The sequence below is a fragment of the Chamaea fasciata genome, unplaced genomic scaffold (genome assembly GCF_029207755.1).
Source record: "Chamaea fasciata isolate MVZ Bird 193981 ecotype frontalis unplaced genomic scaffold, bChaFas1.0.hap1 SCAF_8, whole genome shotgun sequence".
Taxonomy (NCBI): domain Eukaryota; kingdom Metazoa; phylum Chordata; class Aves; order Passeriformes; family Sylviidae; genus Chamaea; species Chamaea fasciata.
The window spans coordinates 20,721,866-20,745,072 of NW_027094093.1; the positions used below are offsets into that span (position 1 = coordinate 20,721,866).

Below are 23,207 nucleotides of genomic sequence, written 5' to 3' on the forward strand. Positions count from 1 at the left end.
TTTATTTAGAGTTTCTGGAATTATTTTTGCATGAGAAAGGTACCTCAGCTATTTTAAGATTTTTAGTTGCTTTTTAAACTGAGATAAAATTGACTTGCTTTAAAATTTTGAATCTGGCTTTTATATTGTTTTGGAAAGATCTATGCTGTACCCTGCTCCTCAAATTATAACCAATGTATTCAAAATAAGCTGAAGAAAGTTTTGAACATTAAATACATTAAACATTAATACATTAAACACACTCCAAAATACTGTGATCCGAATAGTCACAACTACAGATATTTATATAATTGCAGTTTATGTTTTTTTGCGTAATTTAAAACACCCTATATGTTACATTGAGTAAATCACTCCAAGTGTATTGGAATGATTATAATGTATAAAATCCCTTCTTGGAATCTTAATTCAGTTTTCTTTGGCCTGTGTTGGAAAATAGTTTTTGGTTTTTTTGTTGTTTTGTGTTTTGTTTTTTTTTTTTTTAAATAAAATGCCAGTAAGAGTATTATTTTTCTTGGGGTTTAAAAATGTCCCACAGGAGACAGGTCAGTGATATAAAAATTTTGCATTCACAAGAATTGTTAGCAAAATCCACGTCTTAGAACTGCAAGCCTTGCAAGCACAAACAGCAGGAGGGTATCACTAGTGCAGGGGTTTTTATAGCTTCAGTATAAATGGTGTATAAGCATCAACCATGTTCAATGTCAATTTAACATCTTACCTCACAGTTAAGAATTATGTATTCACTCTCAGGAAAGTGAGTGATTATTTTCTGTAAATTTCTCTTAAAAAGAGAGGAATATATTTTGTTGATCTAAACATCAGGCACTCGGAAGGTTTTTTTGAGGACTATGATCTTATTTGTTACCTTTGAGTTTTAAGGAAAGTCTATTAGATATTTTTTGTCTCCTGAAAGGCAATTCAAAAATCTATAAACTTAGAAGTGTCTCTATATAGATGTTCGTAAATCATACAGGAAACTTCTTAATATTTTTTAGACTGCAATTCTACAATAGGAAGAGAACTTTTGAAGAGTTACCTTATATAATTGAAACTGATACAATTTTTTTCCAGTTTTGTATTTGTTGTATCTTACAAAAAACCCTTACTGTAAGGATCAAAATTTAAAGAAATTTAAAAGAGATACATAATATAATTTGCATTTCAATTGAAAATGTTACCAGACATGTTAAATTTGATAACATTTCATTAATGCAACAACGTGGGCAAGAAGTTGGAGTTTTTTTACTGCATCCAGTGAAATACGAGGATACTATTCCCATATCAAGTAACTGCTCTGTTTTCATGCTCATGTCTCTGTACAATATTTACCAGGTCTTCTCAAACAAATAGAGCCCTGTGATTTATTGCTTGGCATATAATTATTTTATTTTATGATACATTATGTAAAATCATGTTTTTCTTCTGTATTGTCTTCAAAAGTACTTTTTGCATACTTGATTTCTGGTGAGAAACAGAATCAGGCTGCTCCAGAACCTCATCTGTTAAAGCCAACAGTGTAGCTTGCTTTTAATAGACTGTTATGTGAATCACAAATGCTTGTGTTGCAATTTAAACAAGTTAATTTTTTTTTTATTAAAGCTAGAGCAGAACTGCAGAATCGCCTAGTTGAACCCCTCTGCTAACAATTGTGACATTCTGAGACATAAACTCACCACAAAATAGTATGACATTTCTCCAGCACCAAGCGTTATACAAGTGGTTTGTGCATTGTTTGAGAAAGTATTTTGCTTTCTTTGAAGACAAAATTCACTATCAGAAGCATTTTCCAGTCAGGTGCACTTGTACAGTAACAGTTACAGAAAACTAGAAAATACAGCAATGTTCTTGTTCAGGGGGTGCTTTTCTTATCCTCTGAGAACTTTTATCTCTTACTTCAGCTTTATTTGTTCATTACTCTTAAAATTAAGATTTGCTTGTAACTCCTTGACAGGTCTCTTTGGTTCTTTCCACCTGTCTGCCTTTGCATACTCTCAGTCCAATGTTTTTTACAATCACTGCTTTTAATGATACTTTCCTAATAATCTTCACTGTATATTACCAATACAGTCTTCCTTTTACTCCAAAAATTGAAGACATTGTCATAAATAATTTTTTTCAATTGGCTCACACAAGGTGCTTCTCATGCGTAACACTTGCAAAATGCATTCATTGTTTCTTTCAGGAAACAACCTTTTTTGCTCTTTTAAAAATTGATTTAAATAATAGTATAGTCCCATGATCATAATTTACTTCTACAAACTTTTGATTTACTGATTTTTATTGATCATGACTTAAAGATAAACATTAATTTGCTAAAATAAGGGGTGGAGTTTTTTTCCAAACTTCCTAAAACTTTTCTCTAAACATTTTTCTGAATGTTATTTAATTCTGATCTTACAGAATTCTAGATCATGTAATTAAAAATAATATATATATGTACACACATAGAATTAGGGCAAACTGTGTAGCAAAAGTGGAAACTAAGGTTGGTTTTTTTTACTATACACCTATTAACGACAAAATCCATTAATTACCTGTAATTTGGGTTGGAAGATAGGTAAGAGAAAAAGTCAGACTCTTTAAGAGAAATTCTTATTTGATAGAAGGGGTTTTAGAGAGGTTTGTGGTTTAATTTTTTTCATTTGGGGGATGGGCATGTTTGATTTTCATATTGGTGAGAGTTTTTGTTTGGGTTAGGATTTTTTTCCTTTTTCTTTTCTTTTATTTTTTCTTTTTTTTACATTCAGATAAATACTGGAACAATAGAATGGAGTTAGTGGATTATAGATCATACATCCACATCAACATGGTGCATGGTGTACCACTCTGATTTCCATTTGTGGGACAAACTTATGAAAATTAGTTTCTTGCAGGAAATCCATTAAGATAAAATAGGAGTAAATAACTGAAAATGAGAAAGTTTTAATTACTTAGATTATTCTACATTTTTAGGTTCCTAGAATCTAAAAATTTTCATAGTTCCTCCCTAACCATTATTTGGATCATGAGAAGTAGGTTGCCCTTTCTGTCACAAGTATACCTAATTTTCATTCACTGTTGCCTCTACGGCCAGTTCATAGCTAATCACCAAGCATATGCAGTATGCTTCTTCCCAGGGTACCATTCCGAGCTATTCAACGACAAAATTTGTAGTTTTAAGGGAAAATAATTATGAAAATCTCTCTCTCTCAATTCCTTCTCTTTCTTCATTTCCTGTTCTGTCTTCATCTGCTAGACTGTAATACCACATATGTTTATTACCTGATAAAAACATTGATAAAATGGGATAAATTTTCATTATTACCTGTGAGTAAAATTCCCATCTACAGTACTGCTGTGGCAATGTACATATACTTTATCCTTTCAGTATAAAGACCTTTAATCCTTAGATAGCCATTGTGTGAACCGACAAGTAACCAGGGTGACCAGCACAGCTCAAATGCAACGAGTAAATTTATTTCATTACCTTGCCAACAATGCTGGGAGGCAGAGACACACGGGGACACAGGCTCCCTCAGGGTCACTTCATCCTCATGGGGACAGCAGGGCCCGCAGCCTGCCCCAGTATATGAAAGGGCTTCGTGCATGTGCAGCTTATCACAAGGCTGTGCTTTTATGATCGCTCTCTGTCTCCCAGCAGAAGGCTCAAGCATGTCTGTGAGAGTGTATTATGCCTGCACAGGAATTCTACTTCTCAAAACAGGCAGAGGATAAGCAGCAGGCATAATAAATGGAGTTTTCCCACACTGACATGCTTAGCATTCCCGGCTGCAAATTCACTTTGAGAGAAACTATTCCCTCCTCACCAAATCTTCCAGTTTTAACCTTTCTCTCCCATTTAACAGCCATCTTCAATCCAACTCCATGAGTGCACTCAGAGGAGACAGGGTATCTTACGTGGGAATATTTTTCCTGTACTGCATCCAGTTACCTTCCTTCATGGGCATCCCCAAACCTCACACTAAGCAACTGTGGCTGAGATCCCAGAGCCTCTGCTGAGGGTCATTCTGAATCCTTGGCACTGGGCCATGTTTTTATTCTGTCTGCTGGCCCTCAGGTCCACTACCTCCATCACTTTTGTGAAAAACATCTTCAACTGACTTACCTGCTCCCAAATTAGGCCCTATAACCATTTCCTCCAATCCCACTGACTTTCTGCTGTGTTATGACTTGTAGAAGAGGCTCCTCTAACTTCAGAGGAAGGCGGTTTCCATCATCAATTTAACAGCACCAGGGAGAACAGAAAGCCATTATTACAGCATCAGGTAGTTAATCTTTTTGATTAAGGGGTGGGCTTTCTTCATGGTCTGCCTCAGATGCTCTTTTGATCCCCTGCCTGGGACAGTTACTGTATGTTTACATACAGTTACTATGTCCTTTCCTCCCTTGCCTCAACTCTTCCACAGTTTAAGAGAGAATATACTTGTCTATTACTTGACACCCACTTGGTCAAGTCAGTGTGGTTTCAGAGTCTTCTAGACTTCATTGTGTGCTGTCCTCCAGATCCTTCTCTGTGAACATGTAGTAAATGCAGATCCCATTGTCACCTGTGCCTACATCTGTGTCCATTCATGGTGTACCTCCTGCCATTCCAGCACTCTTACCGATGTGCTGCACCAAGAATCTAAACCAATGTCTACTTACTCACTTCTCCATCTTTCAATGCAAACGTTCTCTCTGGCAGCTCTTTGGGAACTTTTCCTATTTAAGCATAAAATTGCGAAGTTGATACCTTCCAAGTGGAGGCAAATGAAGTACTTCTTAATTTTGAGTAGAAAGAGTGTTCCACACATGGTCCTATAATCTCCCTTTCCATCCCAGAGATGGTAAATTCCTCCTCATTTGCACCAGGAACAGAGTTTGGAACTTCTTCACAGAACCTGCAAAAGTTATGGGAAAAGTTGATGAGTACTAGTAAAGATTTTTCCTTGTTTACAGATTTAAGGAGGCCCTGATATATCCATTACTCAGCTGCGATGTAGGAATTCCTGGAAAATCTGTGGCAGCTGAGGTGCCAGGATCTGTGAAAAATATTTTCCCCTGTCAACGAAAATACATTTATCTCACTATGTGTTCAGCTATGTCTCCTACAGATGGGCTTTCTCTAGTAAAGCTTCCTTATATTCCATTTATACAGCAGGGATGTGCTGATGTTTTTCACAATCCTCATTCTACACATATGAACAGTTCTGACAGCAAAACTGATTTTTTGTCCAGTTTTGCTGTTTTCTTTGGAGAGTTTTTCAAAAGCTAATACAAACAGCAACCATGAAAAACATCTGGATTGCTAATTTATCTTGACATAAAGTCATACTGGCCAGAAGATAGGACATACAATTAGTATTGCATTCATTATTTTATCTTATATATAAATCTGATATTGGAAGACAAATATTACAGAAATTTAAAAATGAAAAATTGTGTATATATATGTGAAATACTGCTTTCTTCTAGAGGAGATGTGGTTTCCCACAATGATGTTTTTTCCCCTGGATGAATGTTGACTGAAATGTAAAACAGTCTAGAGCTCCTTTGTCTTTTTAGGCATCGGGTGTTGCTTCTCACTTGTTCTTATTGCTGTTCCACCTACCTGAAGCTATAGGAAGGTGAACAAGCAGAATCAACTTGGGCTTTTGCAGCTTTGCTCACTGGAGTCAGCCTGACCAGCAACATCCCAGCCTTGAGGAAATGCATAGGTAATTTATAAAACCAACCAAACAACTATGCCAACATCTTTTTCTAATTTACTGGCATTATATTCTGTATCAAGAAATAACAGAATATAGGCCCACAAGAAAAGCCCCTTTTAAAATAAATGCATTTTGAATCATGTATATCAGATCTAGATTTAAAGAGCAAGCAAAAATAAGAGCTGTAGTTGCCAACATTCTTTTAACCTTCTACAGGCTCTATCCAACTAGATGAGAATGACAATTTTTATTTGCTAAATTAGCTCATTAAGAAATGCTACTTGAGCTCTTTTCTGCATTCAGTTCAGTTTTCAATTGGTTCTCCCTTTCTTCTGTCCATTTGCTGTAACTTGTGTGTGTAGGTGTTGTCTGTGTATGTATGGGTGCAGTCTTGGATATATATTATATTAATGTCCTGGTAATCCTGAGATAACTCAGCTAATTCCAAAAGCAAATACAAAAAAAAAAAATCAGAAAAATGCAGTTAAGGCAATTGCCTCCAAGTGTACATTGAAGAAATTAAAGACCTCTTGCTAAGGAGGACTTTAAAGTCAGCTAAGCATCTGACCAATGTGTAACAATGCAGTTTTACATTATAAATATGATAGGGGTAAGGCTCAACACTGTTGGGGAAAAAAAAAATCAAACAGAAAAAAAATGCAAACAGAAAACAACTTCTAAAAGTTTTAATTTTCTTTTCTTCTTTTCTTAAAAAACCTTCCAGGGGGACTGGATAGCTCAAGGGGTTGGTAATAGGATACAGAGCCTTTCATCTCTAGGTCACCAGTTCGCATCCAGGCCAGGTCAGTAGTGACCAAAAATTTTTACCATTTGATGGGTTTTAGGTGACCTCTATGAAATAAGTTGTTGGAAGCATTGTTGGAACAGTTGCTGGAAGCTGTTCTCTTTTTATCCAAGAAGATGTGGCTGATCTTTTCATAGTCTCAGTGGTGAGACTGCATTGCCTATTCATCTAAAGATGCAAGACGCACTGATGCATTTTGTAGAAATCTTTTTTCCTACAACTATTATCAATTCATAATTGTTGTAACAGTTATTGTTGCTGTTAGTATTCTGCTGCCTGTTCTGGATCTGTGCTGTGGTTCAATGGATGCCAGGGTTGTTATAAAGGTAACTGCTACAGGCACTCAATTCATGCAAAACCATTCTTTGTGTGAGCAGAGGTAACCTTACTTCATTTGAGTTGCAGAACTAAATTCCCATCTTTCTTTCTTGACATCTTTATTTTCAGGTTTTTCATCAAGACTAAACAGAGGAATTCAATCAGTGTAACACATCTGGAACATTTTTATGAGTGGGGAGAAAAAAAAGATAAGACACACTAGCTGGCCTAGAATTTCAAAGCAGCAATAGCATAATGCAGTGTCATAGATCAGGTCAGACTTGGAACAAATTTCAGAATTTCTAATGCCATTTCTAATTGTTATGTTGTTTTCAGTTCCATGAAGCTAAGTAGCAACATATTATCATATTATCACTGGGATCTTTTAATCACCAAAAATACAAACTATATTTAAAAAAACAAAAAGTGCTAAATTAAAAAAAAAAAAGGTGGTTTTATAAAAGATAAGGATTATTCTGCTACAGAAAGGTCCCGTTTCTACTGTCTGGCAATGGAGGAGACCCTTCTAAATGAAAAGAAAATATGCCCTGAAAATAACATTTCTACCTAAGATCTCTAAACAGGTCCTAATTCCTGGCCATAACATTTGGGAGGAGAAGGGGAGGAGGGTGCTGAGTGTCGATTAACACAACCACAATATTCCTCTTCCAAAGGCCTTCCAGAGGCTGTGAAACACAGGTAGTAAGACTGAGCAGTTCTAAGCTTGCTCACAACTATGTTGGTAGTGGGGAGAATGTATATTGCAGGGAACAGAGATGGACTAAGACAACTTAATATACTCCAATATCCGTGCCAATCCTTTCCTGCCTTGCTGCAGGACTTGGATTACTGAAAGTCAGAGCCCTACTTCGTATTTTATTTTACCTTCCTACCAAGTCCCAAAAGTTTACAGAAGAAAAAACAATAAATTTAAAATAAAATACAACTTGTAAATGAGAACCTGGAATTGGATACTTGAGGAAAAACAACTGCTCATCACAAAAGTTTTGATAGGTCTGACAGACACATGTGATTAATTACTGTATACATCAGAACAATACAACTTTTATCTACATAAGATTTATTGACATCTTGCCTGCAAATGTCTGAGAAGTACATTTGCCCCCCAAAAGTAATTAAAAATGCGAAATCAAAAGTCCTAAATATATTCTTTTTTAGATAAATGAAGGGCATTGCTAACTTACTACATGAAACAACAAGACTGGAGCTTGAAATAAATTATGTTGATTCAAGTAGACACATATTGCAAACCTGTCTTGCTTTTGTATACAAAGAAATTAATCTTTGTTATAATCTTGCATGGAACAATAAGGCAATAAAGTTATGTATTTAATTCGCGCATAATTTTTTTATGTAGAGCTTAGTTTCTAGATTCATGGCATTTGTGTTTTCAGCTTAAATTTCAAAACTATGTTGATCGAATCTACGGGTTGCCATTTTGCTTTAAACATTTCTTAAGCTATAATTTCATGCATTTTTAGAATTTTATTATATCTACATTTTTCATTTAGCACATTTTTTTTTTTTTAATCTAGAACAAGTCAGTGTCAGGCATCATCTTACTACTGCCAGGTCTTCTCTTTTGTTTTTCTATTAATTATTTTCATTATCTAGCTTATGTTCTTTTCATTACATGTATTAATGTTAATATCTAAAGGAATGGTGCAATGCTACAGTTATTAATGTAGTGCTTTAAAATATATAGTATTAGTTTCTGAATAAACATTTATTAAGGAATGGTGAAACAGTATACAAAAATGTATTGCTGTAAATATGCTTATACTCTTTTCTCTTTCCCATTGTATTTGTGTACTAGGTGGTTGTGAATGCCCTTTTAGGAGCAATTCCATCCATCATGAACGTGCTTCTCGTTTGTCTTATATTCTGGCTAATTTTCAGCATCATGGGAGTAAATCTGTTTGCTGGGAAGTTCTACTACTGTGTTAACACCACAACTGATGAAAGGTTTGAAGTCGACCAAATCAACAATTTTAGTCAGTGCGAGGAACTCATAAAAAACAATCAAAGTGCCCGATGGAAAAACGTGAAAGTAAACTTTGATAATGTAGGATTTGGGTATCTTTCTTTGCTTCAAGTAGTAAGTGATCACTCTTTATATACCTTTTCCTGTTTATATGCAGTAGTGAAAAGCAATTCTGGCAACAAAGAGACAAAACATACACCTGATGATTTTTATCTGTGACTTAGTAGTACTGCTACACTGGTAATTGTTTACTCTTTTCATCATAAGCAGCAAGTAGAGTCTACTATAACAAATGAAGAAGTTTTAGGACATCTAATGACACCTCTTTCTATTTATGGCTCCCTTAGTCCTTCAGCCCCTTTTAACTTTTAAAGTTTCTAGAAGTACCTAGGAACGGTATTCAGGTATCTAAATATTTTAGTTTTCCAGTTGCTGAAAAAAAATATCCATTGACGTGATTAAGTCACAAAGAATTCCAGGTAATAAATCTCATCTCAGGTTTTTGGCTGCCACCAGTGCAGATCTGATCGAAAAAGCAACTTCTTATTCAGAAAAGAAATAAGAAAAGAAAAATAGCAATTGATACTATAATCTATGAAATATTTTCCTGATATTTCTGTGCATAAGGACCTCATGGATTATATTTAGCAAAAAATGGAGGGAAGAAGAAATAAAATATATGCAGAAAGGTACTATAAGATTATGCCTTCACTATCAAAAATTGTGTCCTCACAACACTGTCTTTCTTTGTATTTTGAAGTAGCTAACAATCTGACCCAGCTTTAACCAAGAAAATGCTGGACTTTAACCTATGTTGTGTACCTTCACCAACCTCTATGTTTTTGGGGGTTTTTGAGGTTACTATCTAAATCTGCAGTAACTTAGGTTTCATTTTTATTGCTTTTAAATAATTTTCCAAATTTTATGTTGTTTATACAAAATCTCAGTAAAACAAATCATTAACATGATGTAGTGGTATGGACATTGTCCTGCACAAAGCCTAAAACAATAGCTCTGAGCAATGTGAACTGCCTCCCCCAGGTAATACAGCATCTTACCTGTGTGACTGATAAGTCTGTACATTTAAATTTCAATATGGTTACTTACTTTGTTGTCACATTGGGAAAGAGTGGAGAGGGACCAATAGTATTAAAGACATGAAATACTGAACTGAAGACAATTTGATTTTGATAACTGATGACTTTAAGTACTGATTTTCTTTGCCTTATTTATGAAGTCCACTCACCCAGGGAGGCAGAATGCTTCATTACAGGGGTTCAGGAGAAACAAGACATCAAAAAAACTCTTTCCAGGTTATTTGCAACTCTGTTTCTAGTACTAACCTCTTCTACTTTGGAACACAGGTATTTCAAGGTTCATTTCCTTCCTGGCTTGGTGGCCGCCATCACCACCCCTCAGCTGCTTGCAGTGATATCTATTTCAGTGTCCTTGCATGCATCGATTATTTCATCTTCTATTCATTGAAAAGACACAAATAATTATTACATAAAGACTTAGATTCTTTAATTATTGATTTTTTGGGGGGAGGCAAATTGGGAGAAATTTGCCAATTTTTCCCACATTTCCAAAGGAAAAATTAATCTAGACCTACCACAGAGGGATCTAGCTCTCATAGAGGACAAGCCTGTTTGTTTGTGCAGTTATCTACATTGTAGAGATCTTGCAAGGACACGAGACCCTTGCTTAATGATAGAGGATTTTTTTTGTATGAGTAGAACATCCATGACAACAACATTTATTTTTCTGTATTGCTAAAATGCTTGTAAGAGCATCAAGGTCTTTTTTGTTTGACATAGCAGGAAAATCAGGGGCATTTCTGTCATTGAACAAAACAGAAAATTGGCCCTGCATCTTTCAGTATTAGGTAAGTAAGCCAGTAGTAGTGATTTTGCAGTTTTGGAATGATAAGAGCCCTAGGACTAAGAAAGAATAATATCAGCTTGATCTTCAGTTAATGCATTCAAGTGTGAAGAATCTATGTCTTTTCACCTTCAAGAAAACAAGGCCACAATTCATAGCTGTTTGAGATTCTCACATTGCTTTCAATTAAAAAAGATATTGATTAGGTGATTTTCTATTTGATATATAAAGCATTTTGGATCAAACTCCAGAACAAGACTCCAAAGCCATCAAGTCAAAACAAACATGAGACTTGAATAGGTATGTCATAGCCCTAGATTTTCTTACCTTCCTTAACAACTTGCAGCAATAGAAAGAAAACTGGATGCTAAGATATGACTCAGTTAGAGGCATACATGACTGTGTCAGAAACAAAGATAAAGATATTAAAAGTTTAGCATTTGTCCTAAAATTATATACTGAGCCTGAAAAATCTGATTATAAAACCATGGTTTTTAGTGGATATTCTTTCTGTTTGCCTAAAGTGAACATTAATGGCCTTTCTACTTAAGTCCTTTAGTTCTCTACCTTAACAATCTCAGGCACAGACTTTTACTAATGCTGGACCTGAGAAAATAACTACAGGCCAATGTCATTTTTCTAATAACAATCTCTGTGAAGAGTATCAATGCATGAATTACTGATATAAGGCCAGGAGGCTAGAAAATAAATAGAGAAAGCTTTCTCTTATTCCCCATTATTTCCATTCTCCATTCTGCCCTCTGGCTCATGCCCTTTGAGTCAGCCAAACAATTTTCTAAATCCCTTCAGCTCTTTTGGGTTACGAGAACCACAGAGTAAGTCCTTACTACCTGTATCACTAATTGGAGTGAGTGCTAATGGAAGTTAGTACTATTTGTATGACAAAAAGTCAAAATGAAAGCAAGACAAAAGAACCTCAAACCAAGGCACTGAGGACATCATTATTCTGGGAAATACATGAGTTCTATGAACTATGTTTTTTAATGTTTCTGGAAGTATATGGCTCTGTTCATCACAGAAAACCCTTCTTTTTTTTAAGAGTGACATGAAAAAGAAACATATATTGCACACAGAAACACTCAAAAGCAGAGGGATCATTTCAGAAATAAGTATTCTGGGCTCAAAAAATACAAACGTGTGATAGTAACTTTTTAAGCAAAAGGAACTCTCTAACAAGCTCTTTCTTGAGTTTCCTTGGCAGTGATGGTGCATGACTTTCCTGAATGAGGGGCCTAAGTACAGAACATTACCTAATTTTTGGTTGACATTTCTCGGGTTTTTTTCTTTCATGGGAGATGTTTGTGTGGAAAATCTTTAGTATTATGGTGATGCTGTAATTCTTTCTGACCAAAATTATAGCTGAACAATATATGCCATTGCTAAAACCAAGTTTGTTGATCACACTGTTTTCCAGAATTCTTACATAATTTGGAATATAATTATTCATGTCATCAGTCACATAAATACACATTTCTTCTATAAGAATTTTTTCTTCTATTATACAGTGTAGATCCTATTGGTTTATGTGGATCTTCAAGCTTCTTTTTTCATTTCTTGGTCTGAACTTGCTTGAGTATCTCTCTGTCCCTAAAGAGAATCATCAAAGCAGAGACAGATCTGCTGGAGAAATTCCTTTCACAGTTGTCATGCATGAATGAGTGAAGAGGAAGAGGTTGGTGTACACAAAGAGATGTGGCATCTGCCCTGATAATGTTATGGCCTTATGCCTTTTAACTTGAACCTAGTATTTGGATTCCTTGGTAAGTAGATCTCCCAGAGGCCTGTTTTTATCCTGCTAGTAAGGGTATACCCTGCTTACCAGGATAAAATGTGGCAAACCAGTGGGTCTCAAAGCACAGTATTATACTATCCAGTTGTTACTAATATCAGTAAGAAAACACATCTCTTGAAGTGTATGGTAAAAAAATCAGAAGCTGAATTCTAAGGCTCAAAGTTAACATCCTTTCAAAGTTCCAGCAGGTTGGTATTTTAAAAGCAAGAGGCTATTGTAACTCCAAAAAGGAATGTGAATCTTTGTGGTGATTATTTCTGGTAAAGAAATTGAGTGGTAAAACTCCAGCATGACTTACAGCTTCATTAGAAATTATTTATCAGGAGGAAAAAAGAAATCTATGTGTTTTTACCAATGGTAAAAGAGATGGGGGATTTTTGTTCTGTTGTTTTTCTAACTATATTTGAATCTGTATTTGAATCTGTGTCATTGAAATTTCCTTGGGGGGAAAGGAAACCATTTGGAACAGTTGCTGACTTCAGTTATACTGCTGTAATCTTTGAAATCGGTTTCTATTTCGAACATTCTGATGAAGCAATCTACACCTCACTGTCGAATATAAAAGTTTACGGATTTTAGGCAGAGGAAATAGCTACAAAATTTCAGTAAATGCTGTAATTTATGAGGCATATAAGTATTCAATGCACATAAAAAGCTTCCTACTACTTTATCTCAGAATGTATCTGAGAGATCTAGGCTCTGTAAAAAACAATACAATATATTTAAAGTGAACAGAGAATTATTAAACCAAGTAAAATCTTTCAAAGTAGATTCTGATTGATAGAAGAATACCTTTTTTGAGCTGACCAAATTTTTGGTTCCCTTTTGTTTCCACCCTTCTGATTTGGGAGGGAGGAACTACATATCAGTCTTAATTTGAGGCAACTCTGTTACCTAAGTCTATACACCCAGCTGTACAGAGTTTTCACAGTCAACATGATTTGATGAACTAAAGTGCCTTCTGTGATTTTTGGTAATTAGAAATAAGAAATAATTTAATCATACTTACTGCTTAAAATGTTCATATCAAGACAAAGTAATCGGACACACAGCAGTATATCTGATGAGCAGCTGAATAGAAAGCCAAAAGGTAAACTTCTTTAGAAATCTAATGCTACTAATTATTTCTGGTGCTGTGCTGAGTTGCTGGAAATTATTAAGTGAATTTTCTTTAGAATGCTTAAACAGGTGTGTACTGTTTACAGGCTACATTTAAAGGCTGGATGGATATTATGTATGCAGCTATTGACTCAAGGGATGTAAGTATTGCAAATATTTAAAATTATCCTTTTTTTTCCCTGAAGTCTGTCTATCTAAAAGTGTGTTTTTATCTCACATAAGCAATTAATATCTATACAATAGAAGACAAACCACTAAATTAATTAGTATGAGATTCTGTGGTAACAAAATGTGGACGGCTGAATGTAAATTGACAGATGCTATCAGCAAGAGGTGGAAGAGACAAAATATATTGATATAAGTGATTGGAATATTTTCCAAATACAAAATATTGGGGATACCTTGTGCAAGGTTGTCACTTGTTTGGTTGAAAATTTCACATGAAGTCTTAAGAATGATAATTTACTTTTTTTTTTCCTTAGGTGTTACAGCAACCCAAGTATGAAGACAACTTGTACATGTACTTGTATTTTGTAATCTTTATAATTTTTGGGTCTTTTTTCACCCTGAATTTATTCATTGGTGTCATTATTGACAACTTCAATCAGCAAAAAAAGAAGATAAGTATTGTTTCATTTCCCTTCTAAAGATGTTCCAAAACATATGCATTTTTGCAGGTGCATGATACATGGAAAGTACACCCATAGCTTGTTCAAAATCAAAAAGGCTGCAGTATCTTATGAAAAAATCATACATGCAGTACTCATTAAAGTCATAAGATTTTTCATTTAGTGAATGGGACTGATCCTTCTGTTGTCAATGCCCAGTTTAGTTTTCCTCAAGCATCTGTTTTTTCATGACTAAACTTCATGAAGTCTTCTTGCATGATCCAACCCCTGAATTGGATCCCTACATTAAAGCAGTCATAATTTCTTGGGATTTTTTTTTCCTTCCTGATTTGTAGTTATTCTATAAGCACACAAAAAAGGATCTAGCTAGTTATGAAACACAAAAAAAAGTATTTAATCATGCAACTAAAATGATGTTTTAATGATCCCAAGTATTCTAGTTCCGTTTTGTGGCACTGAACAATCTGAAACTATATAGAGCAGGAGTGGTTTGTAACTATTTCAGGACCTTTTTTACTGTTTCACAGTGCAGATGTAGATAATCTCACTGGTGTAGATGGTCTTAGTAGAAGAAGCTTCCCTTTAAAATTATTTTCTGTAAACAGAGAAAGCAATGAAAGCTCAAGGACCAAAGCAGATAGGAATTACTAGTTTACTTTTACTTTACTGGACTGCATCACTTTCTTTGGTTTTATGTTAATAATGAGAAATACTAGGCAAGATTTTTGGAAGCTCTGCAGGGTAGAAACCTATGGTATATTGTTAGGGAGCCTGTCCAGCTTACGGTCCATGCATTCCTACGTCTTCAAGCTTCCCACGCACTCATCCACAAAGGGCTGTATCCAGTCCTATGTGTCCATTGCCATTCCTGAAACTAGATATCTGCAAGTATCTCTTACCAAAGAAAAAATTTCTTCAAGAGGTATGGGAAGTCTCATAGGTTTTCATTCAAGCTGTCTCTAAAAGAAGGTTACTATGGATTTTGGTTAAGTTACCATGAAGGACCCATAATTGCTTCTTTATTTTCACTGTCAGACTTCAAAGGCAGGTTCATGCTTCTGCTAAACAGAACTTCACTGAACATGAAATCCAATCAAAATAAAAGACTTAAAAGAGAGCATTTTGCTGCTAATGATACCAAGGGTGCTTCTACCTTCAGATAAGTTTCTCCAAAGTCTGATAAACCATCTTCTATAGAACCTTGAAGACTTTGGGCCCCAATGCTAATGTGACTGCTAAACTAGTGATATCTAAAGTGAATTCCTGTACTGAAAGCATGACTTTGTCTTTTCCCTTTGTTTCACTAAAATCACAGTTCAGAAGTGAGCTTATCTCAAATAATATTTATTGTATCTCTTCATATAATAGAAAAGAGGTACTGAAAATTACTTCCTGGAGTTCCAGGAAAATAACTGTAAAAAAAAGTTGCTTTTTTGTCTTGTTTTGATTTTTTTAAATGTATTTTTATTTTGTTTTTTTTTTTTTTTTTTTTTTGAGAGATGCAGTGCTGAATGTCCAGGCTTCTAGACTAAAAGCTTAGATTGTAGACAGCTGCATTTAGTAGCTAAGAGATTTTTCCCGAGTCAGTCCTCTTGTTTTTTGATTCATTCAATCATATTTCTCTAAGAGTTTTTCTTTTCAGCACTGCATATAAATGTGATTATAACCAGTTCTGATTTCATGTTTTTACTTTGGAGGTCAAGACATATTTATGACAGAAGAGCAGAAGAAATACTACAATGCCATGAAAAAGCTGGGATCCAAAAAACCTCAAAAACCTATACCAAGACCAGGGGTAAAATTACTTACACACATCAGACAAATAGCTATTTACAAAGAGTTTTTATTGATATAGGGAGAGCAGAAATATACCAATTGAAAATTATCAGTAACTGAGGCATTAGTCAGCAGAAATGGAAAACAAAAATGAAAAAATTCTTTTTCACTTACAACTGTTTTATATATGAATATGCAACACAGGAGGCTGAACTAAGTTGTTGTATTTGAGAACCCTACTTAAGACCACTAGTTACAATTTTATTGAAGTCTCATAAATCCTACTGCATGTGTTTTTCTACTTTCTTTTAACAGGAAAAGAAAATAAATTACAGTTTGTATTGGATGGTTTTTTTTCTTTCTTTCTTCCTCAGAATAAATTCCAAGGCATGGTCTTTGATTTTGTGACACAGCAAGTATTTGACATCAGCATCATGATTCTTATTTGTCTTAACATGGTTACCATGATGGTAGAAACTGATGACCAGAGCAAAGAAATGGAAAATATTTTATACTGGATAAACCTCGTGTTCATTGTTCTTTTCACTGGAGAATGTGTCCTGAAATTAATTTCACTTCGCCATTACTACTTCACTATAGGCTGGAACATTTTTGATTTTGTGGTTGTCATTCTCTCTATAGTAGGTAAGTCTTGTTAATTAAACTAAAAAGAAGGCAAAATGTATAGGAGCTGAAATTTTACTTCACTAAAGCTATATGGTGAACTTTTGCCATTGCAACATTTAAGACCAAGTCATTCAACTTTACATTTTAACTTGTAATTTAGCTAAACAAACCATCAAAACTGTTAAAATCATCCAAAATTTATTGCACCTGCAAATATTATGTATAACTGCTAAAAGAGAAATTATGCAAGTGGAATATACAGAATATCTATAATTGCTACATGAAACTGTCAATTTTAAAACTATGTTTCTAAATTTCTATTGTGATATGGAGAATAACTGGTAGTGTACCTCGGTTTTCTTATTTTCTTTTTTTTTCTTTTTTCTTCTTTAGGTATGTTCTTAGCTGAGATGATTGAGAAGTACTTTGTATCTCCCACACTATTCAGAGTCATCCGGCTCGCCAGAATCGGTCGAATCCTGCGCCTCATTAAAGGCGCCAAGGGAATCCGCACTCTGCTTTTTGCTTTGATGATGTCTCTTCCTGCTTTGTTCAACATTGGGCTGCTGCTCTTCCTGGTCATGTTCATCTACGCCATATTTGGCATGTCCAACTTTGCCTATGTCAAGAGGGAAGCTGGGATCGATGACATGTTCAACTTTGAAACCTTTGGCAACAGCATGATCTGCCTGTTTCAGATCACCACGTCCGCTGGCTGGGACGGTTTGCTCGCCCCAATTCTGAACAGTGGGGAGCCAGACTGTGACCCTAACAAGGCTCATCCAGGGAGCTCTGTGAAAGGTGACTGTGGCAACCCTTCTGTTGGGATTTTCTTCTTTGTCAGCTACATTATCATATCCTTTCTGGTGGTGGTGAACATGTACATTGCTGTGATTTTGGAGAACTTCGGTGTTGCTACTGAAGAAAGTGCTGAACCCTTGAGTGAGGATGACTTTGAGATGTTCTATGAAGTCTGGGAGAAGTTTGATCCTGATGCAACACAATTCATGGAATTTGAGAAATTGTCTGATTTTGCAGCAGCACTTGAGCCTCCTCTTCATCTAGCCAAACCAAACAAAGTCCAGCTTATTGCAATGGATCTGCCCATGGTGAGCGGTGACAGAATTCACTGCCTTGACATCTTGTTTGCTTTCACAAAGCGTGTACTGGGGGAAAGTGGGGAGATGGACGCCCTCAGAATACAGATGGAAGATCGGTTTATGGCATCCAATCCCTCTAAAGCTTCTTATGAACCAATTACGACTACATTGAAACGAAAGCAGGAGGAGGTGTCTGCTGTTATTATTCAGCGTGCTTACAGACGTCACCTTTTAAAACGAACAGTAAAACAAGCTTCCTTTATCTATAACAAAAATAAAACTGAAGGTGGGGCTGGTCAGGGTCTGAAAGATGAAACTCTTATTGACAAGTTAAATGAAAACTCATTTACAGAGAAAACAGATATAACCGCATCAACAGCAGTTTGTCCACCTTCATATGATCGTGTAATGAGACCAGTCAAAGAAAAGCATGAAAAGGAAGATAAAGATGGTCAGAAATAAGAGCAAATAGCAAGCAAAATCATATATGTCCAAAGTAGTTCATAGCCTGTAAGGATCATGTGTTTGTGTCAACAGGACTCCTGAAGGAGGTCTATGCCAAACTGACAATTTTTACAAATATACTGTACATTAAAGGTCAGTGCCTATTAAAAGACAGTGAGCCCTTGTCAGTGACTGTGATAAGAAGAAACAACCTTGACAGGAGGTTACTGTTCTCACTACCAGCTGACACTGCTGAAGAGGAGAGAAAAAATGGCTACACAGACTGTAGGGACCAGTTAAAGGGGTGTGAAACCAAGTATATGTGTGTTTAGCATAAAACAATATGGTAACTGTATCCACTGTTTGCATTTCAACTGCCACATACTTCATATTTTTACAAAATCTGTGTTGGTGGATTCATCTTGTTTTTATTCATTTGTTGTTTATTATATGTGACTATTTTTGTAAATGGGGCTTCTGTTGGGGAAGGGAATTAAGTACACCTTTACAGGTACAAGGGCCAGGTGTTCTATTATACAACTAATATACACACAGAAATTATTTGCATGAAGGCATGCTGCACTTATAGATCATGCATGAAAATAACATTAAGTCACAAAGAACAACGGATTTTTTTAGCACAGTGTTTCTGGAAAGGAATAACAGATTTTGAGGTGCTTAATTAATGTATTCATGTTGTATCATGTTCAAACAAGTCTTAGAATGCCCCTGAAGTCTTCTATAATTCACAAGAATAGTAAATATAGTTTACTTTTTGCACAGACCATTAAGTTTCAGAAGGTGCAAACTTCTTCCTAGGTCTGGACTCACAGATTTTGTCTTTGTCAAATGTCTTTTTGCATACGAATACTAAATGAATCTGCCTCAGCCCACCAAATTGATCAAAAAGAGCCCTCTATAAAGTTGTTCTGCTTTATCCTGCAGTATTGTTTAGCCATCTTCAGCTCTCAGTAAGGTTGATGTTGTACACAAAAATGAAAAGCCCTCTGCTATGTAAATAATTTTTAACCTGTGGTGCATGTTTGAGCAAACAGATAATGACTTTAGCACATTTATTGCATCAAATATGTACCACAATAAGTGTAGTGTGCAAGCATTCAACAGGTAAAATTGCGTATTATCTACCATTATAGATAGTTTGGATGCAATCAATGCATGTTTATATTGCCTATGCTGCGATTCCTTTGACTGTCCAGGATTCTTAAACATGGGAAGCCATACATCAGAGGTAAATGAAATAAACTACTCCAAAAGACCTCATTGCTCCATACCATTAAGCAATATTTTGCAGCTATTTAGGAGCTTATTTGTTTTAAATTTCTGAATTTTCAGTGAAAAGCATATAGTGTATATCCAAACTGTACAGACATTGAAAACTACTAAAGTTGTTGAAAATAATGTTAGGATTTTATAAGCAAATATAAATACTGTAAAAATCATTTTATTTTATTTTTCGGCATTATGTACATAAAACAAGAACTGAATTTTATCTTCAGATTGATGTCACAACATTTTTGTTACTTTCAGTCCATATCACTTTTTCACAGAAGAATTCCAGAGAACAAGATATAACTAAGTGAATGGATAACTGTAGGATCTTACTTTTTATGGTATTTGCCAACATATAAATAAGTTCTGCTAAATAAGTACATTATTTGCTTTACTAAAAAGCTACGTTTTGTTTTTATTTGCAGTTGGGAAATGGTCTACAGTTCAAATTGAATGTCTAAGCAGTGCCTGCATCATAAGTTTTCAGATACAACCTGTCAGAGAAGCCTGAATCTTTTCTCATATTTACTCACAGATTTTTTTTCATTCATGCTGCACTAGAACAGTATTAGATGTTATCTAGGGCCCACGATATTTTTTCACAAAGAGAAAGTAGCAAAATTGTATAATCCAATCCATCAGGACATTTTATGTTTCTTACACAGGAAAATTAAATATAGATTACTTTTATTAAAATTATTGACTAAATCTGTATTAGTGAACTGCATGCAGGAAAATGCTATTATCCTAACTGATGCTAAAGAACATTATTAATGCGTCAAAATAATAAAGATTACATTTTTTATTGTATGTTCCTTTCTTGTTTATTATCTGACAATAATGTAAAAAGGGTATGCTTTTAAGCCACAGAATGTGAGGATACTGAAAACATTTACAGCAGCTATACTGTTCTTCCATGTAAGAAAATCCTTGGGACTTGCTTGTTAGTCACTAATCAGGAATTTCTTATTTAGTGTGTGTTAGGCAGTGAGCATGGTGCTTCTGCACGTATCAGTATTTCTGCCCTGGGTGACTTCACGCAGCAGCTCCATGCAGTGGGGTGCACAGCCATGGAATACCAGAGCTGTCCTGAGTGTGTCCCAGGAGGCTCAGAGCAGTGACAGGAATGAGAACTGAGCATTCAAGAGTTTACACAACTCACAAAATGAGGACAGAAAATAGTACCACATCCATAACATTCCGCTACTTGGATTGAGAGCCAGCTTATTCTTGCTGGGTGCTGTTCACAAACAGGCTACAGAGCATCTCACATTTGAGTGCATTTCTGAAAAAGCTGAAATGGTGTGGGAATGAATAAATCATTGGTCTTTTCCTCAGTAATGTTAAAAATCTCTCTCTGGAAGCACCCCGCTGAAAGCAACCATTTGTGGATACCTATAGGAGAAAAAACAAATTCATCTGGAAAGTAGGCCTGTTCCTTATTCTTTATCAATTGTTTCAGTGAATTTCTGAAAATATTAATTTTCCATGCTTACATAATTTTACACTGCATTTCCCTACAACTCACAGTGCAAACTTATAAGTGAATACTGAATTTAATATGAAACCAGTTGATGAGCAGTTGTAGTCTGTATGCTTGTTAAGTAGCTAATGCAGAAATAAAATTTCACAGCATTTCCCCTGAAATTCATTTTAAAATTTCAAGGGAGGGAATTTTTTCTCAGTAAAATTGTTGTGAAATGCATTATGAAAAAAGAGGTCTACCACTTTAATTCAAAATGCCTAAATATCAGAATGAAAAGATAAGTACTTTCAGATTAATATGTGGACAAAACATGTCTTAAAGGGTTACCTTAAAAAGTATGTAAAAAAACCTAACTTGTTTCTCATACCTCTATTAGATTTTAAGTGTTACAGAAGCCTAACTGTTGCTTCAGAACAAGTAAAGCAGAACTTGAACACAGCCGGAAAATCAGAGGATTGCCTTGGCCAATAAGGACAATAGGTATGCTTATTGCATAGTGCTGCTTTGGCACCTTCCTGATGCTGGCGATGAGAAGTGTGTGACAAAGGAACGCCACCTGTAATGAACTGGCTAGGAAAGGTCACTCTGAGCACTCTCTGCCAGAAGAGCCAAGCGGCTTCTACAAACTCCATGCAGGTTGGGTTCCGCTCCTGGCGCTTGGTGGCATCACTGCCGGCTTTCCTGGTGGACGGACTGAACTCCCATTCCAAAGGAGTGCTCTTTAGCAGCCTTTGTTTCTGGTGTCTAGAAATTATGGCTGAGGATGCTGTCACCTGCACAGGAAAACCTGCATTTTACTAGTCTTTGCAACTCTAATTCTCCTGGAAGTAAAAAAGGCGGGGAAAAAAAGATGAAGTTCCTCTATCCGATGTGACTCTATTGCTATTGTGTTTCTAAGAGAAGTGCCACATAAATTGAAGTGCTCAGTTACATTATGAAACGTATGGAATGTGGGCCACTTAGTCGTACGTTCAGCCAAGAAAAGCAAGGAAACGAACACATTCCCAAAGTTTCCATTCGGCATCCCGGCCGCCAGCGCTCCCGAGGCACAGCCGCCGGCCGGCCGGTAGGGGGCGCCAGGGCGCGCGGGAGCCGCCCCGCCCGCTCCCTCGGGATCCCCCGCGGGCGCCCGCCCCGCCGCCTGCCAGTGGTTGTTCTTCCCGTGTCTCTCCCGCCTCCTTCCCGTCCAAGCCAATGGCTGGGCGCTGTCCTCACCCTTCCGGAGCCCCCCCGCAGTGAGGTCGGGTAGCAACGATGGACGCTGAGGTGCAGCAGGTGGGTGCCAGCGCCGTCGCGCGCCGGCGGAGGGAGGGAGGGAGGGAGGGAGGGAGGGATCGATGGATCGATGGATGGGGGTGGCCGGGAAGGAGGGAGGGATGGGGGCAGCCGGGGGTGCCGGGCAGGAGTGGGGGCGGCCGGGTGGGCGCGGTGTCCCCGGGGCCGTCCGGGGCGAAGCGTTGGCACGGGTGACCCGCGGCCGCTTCCCCGCAGGCGCTGCTCAATTACTACTGCCAGCAGGGGCTCTTCCAGCACGTCCGGGCCGCGGCGGACGAGGCGCTGGCGCGGCTGGGCGCGGACCCCGTGCTCCACTTCTACCGGGCCTACGGCGCGCTGAGGGCAGGTAACGGGGCCGGGCCGCTCCTCCCGGAACGCTGGGCTTCCTTCCCTCGCCTCCCAAAGCTCAGCCCTGCGCCCGCTGCGCAGGGAAAAGCGATGTTGCGGAGTTTGAATGTATTCCGTGTTGAGTAAATTACCGGTGTGTTACGATCTGTCACCGCTCCTCCCTAGTTTGAATGCAAATGAGCTAGACAGCATCGTACCAAAGTGAGAAATAGCAAGTATTTTTCTTTTTCATGGTTGCAGGAACATGGGGCAGGTAAGCGGGTTCCTTGGAGGGAATTTGAGCCCTGCCCAAACGTATATTGCATTTGATCAGAAACTCACTAGTGTCTTCCAGCTAACAGCTCTTCCCTTCGAAGCAGCTGTGTTAATTTTGTTATGTTTTCTTTCTCAGGGAAACTGACAGCTAATACCTGCGGGGGGCATCTTTCTGTAAATTACACTGTTCTGAGACGTTTATTTAGCAACGTGTATACTCCCAGGGTGTCAGAAATATTAACAAGTAAAACAACATGGGGGAGGGCTAAGGCAAGTCTTAGGAAGGTGTGCTGATTTTGGGGGGGTGTGTCTGTTCGCAAACTCCCATGTTTTTATAGAAGAATCC

At 36.9% G+C, this 23,207-nt stretch overlaps 2 protein-coding genes across 6 annotated transcripts in view; both read left to right on the forward strand.

Moving 5' to 3' along the window:
* Window positions 1-20,307, forward strand: part of LOC136293347 (sodium channel protein type 1 subunit alpha) — an 84,682-nt gene extending 64,375 nt beyond the window's left edge. For all 5 annotated transcript variants that reach the window (XM_066190015.1, XM_066190012.1, XM_066190014.1 and 2 more), the window contains 6 exons: window positions 8,651-8,932; window positions 13,718-13,771; window positions 14,114-14,251; window positions 15,951-16,055; window positions 16,411-16,681; window positions 17,057-20,307. In XM_066190015.1, coding sequence (XP_066046112.1) covers window positions 8,651-8,932; window positions 13,718-13,771; window positions 14,114-14,251; window positions 15,951-16,055; window positions 16,411-16,681; window positions 17,057-18,225 — 2,019 coding nt within the window. In that variant the 3' untranslated portion in view covers window positions 18,226-20,307. The remainder of the gene's footprint in view (window positions 1-8,650; window positions 8,933-13,717; window positions 13,772-14,113; window positions 14,252-15,950; window positions 16,056-16,410; window positions 16,682-17,056) is intronic.
* A 1,927-nt stretch (window positions 20,308-22,234) lies between these two features.
* The window catches only part of TTC21B (tetratricopeptide repeat domain 21B), a 37,778-nt gene continuing 36,805 nt past the window's right edge, over window positions 22,235-23,207 (forward strand). The window contains exons 1-2 of the mRNA XM_066190017.1: window positions 22,235-22,258; window positions 22,475-22,604. Of these exons, the coding sequence (XP_066046114.1) occupies window positions 22,238-22,258; window positions 22,475-22,604 (151 nt within the window). The 5' untranslated portion in view covers window positions 22,235-22,237. The remainder of the gene's footprint in view (window positions 22,259-22,474; window positions 22,605-23,207) is intronic.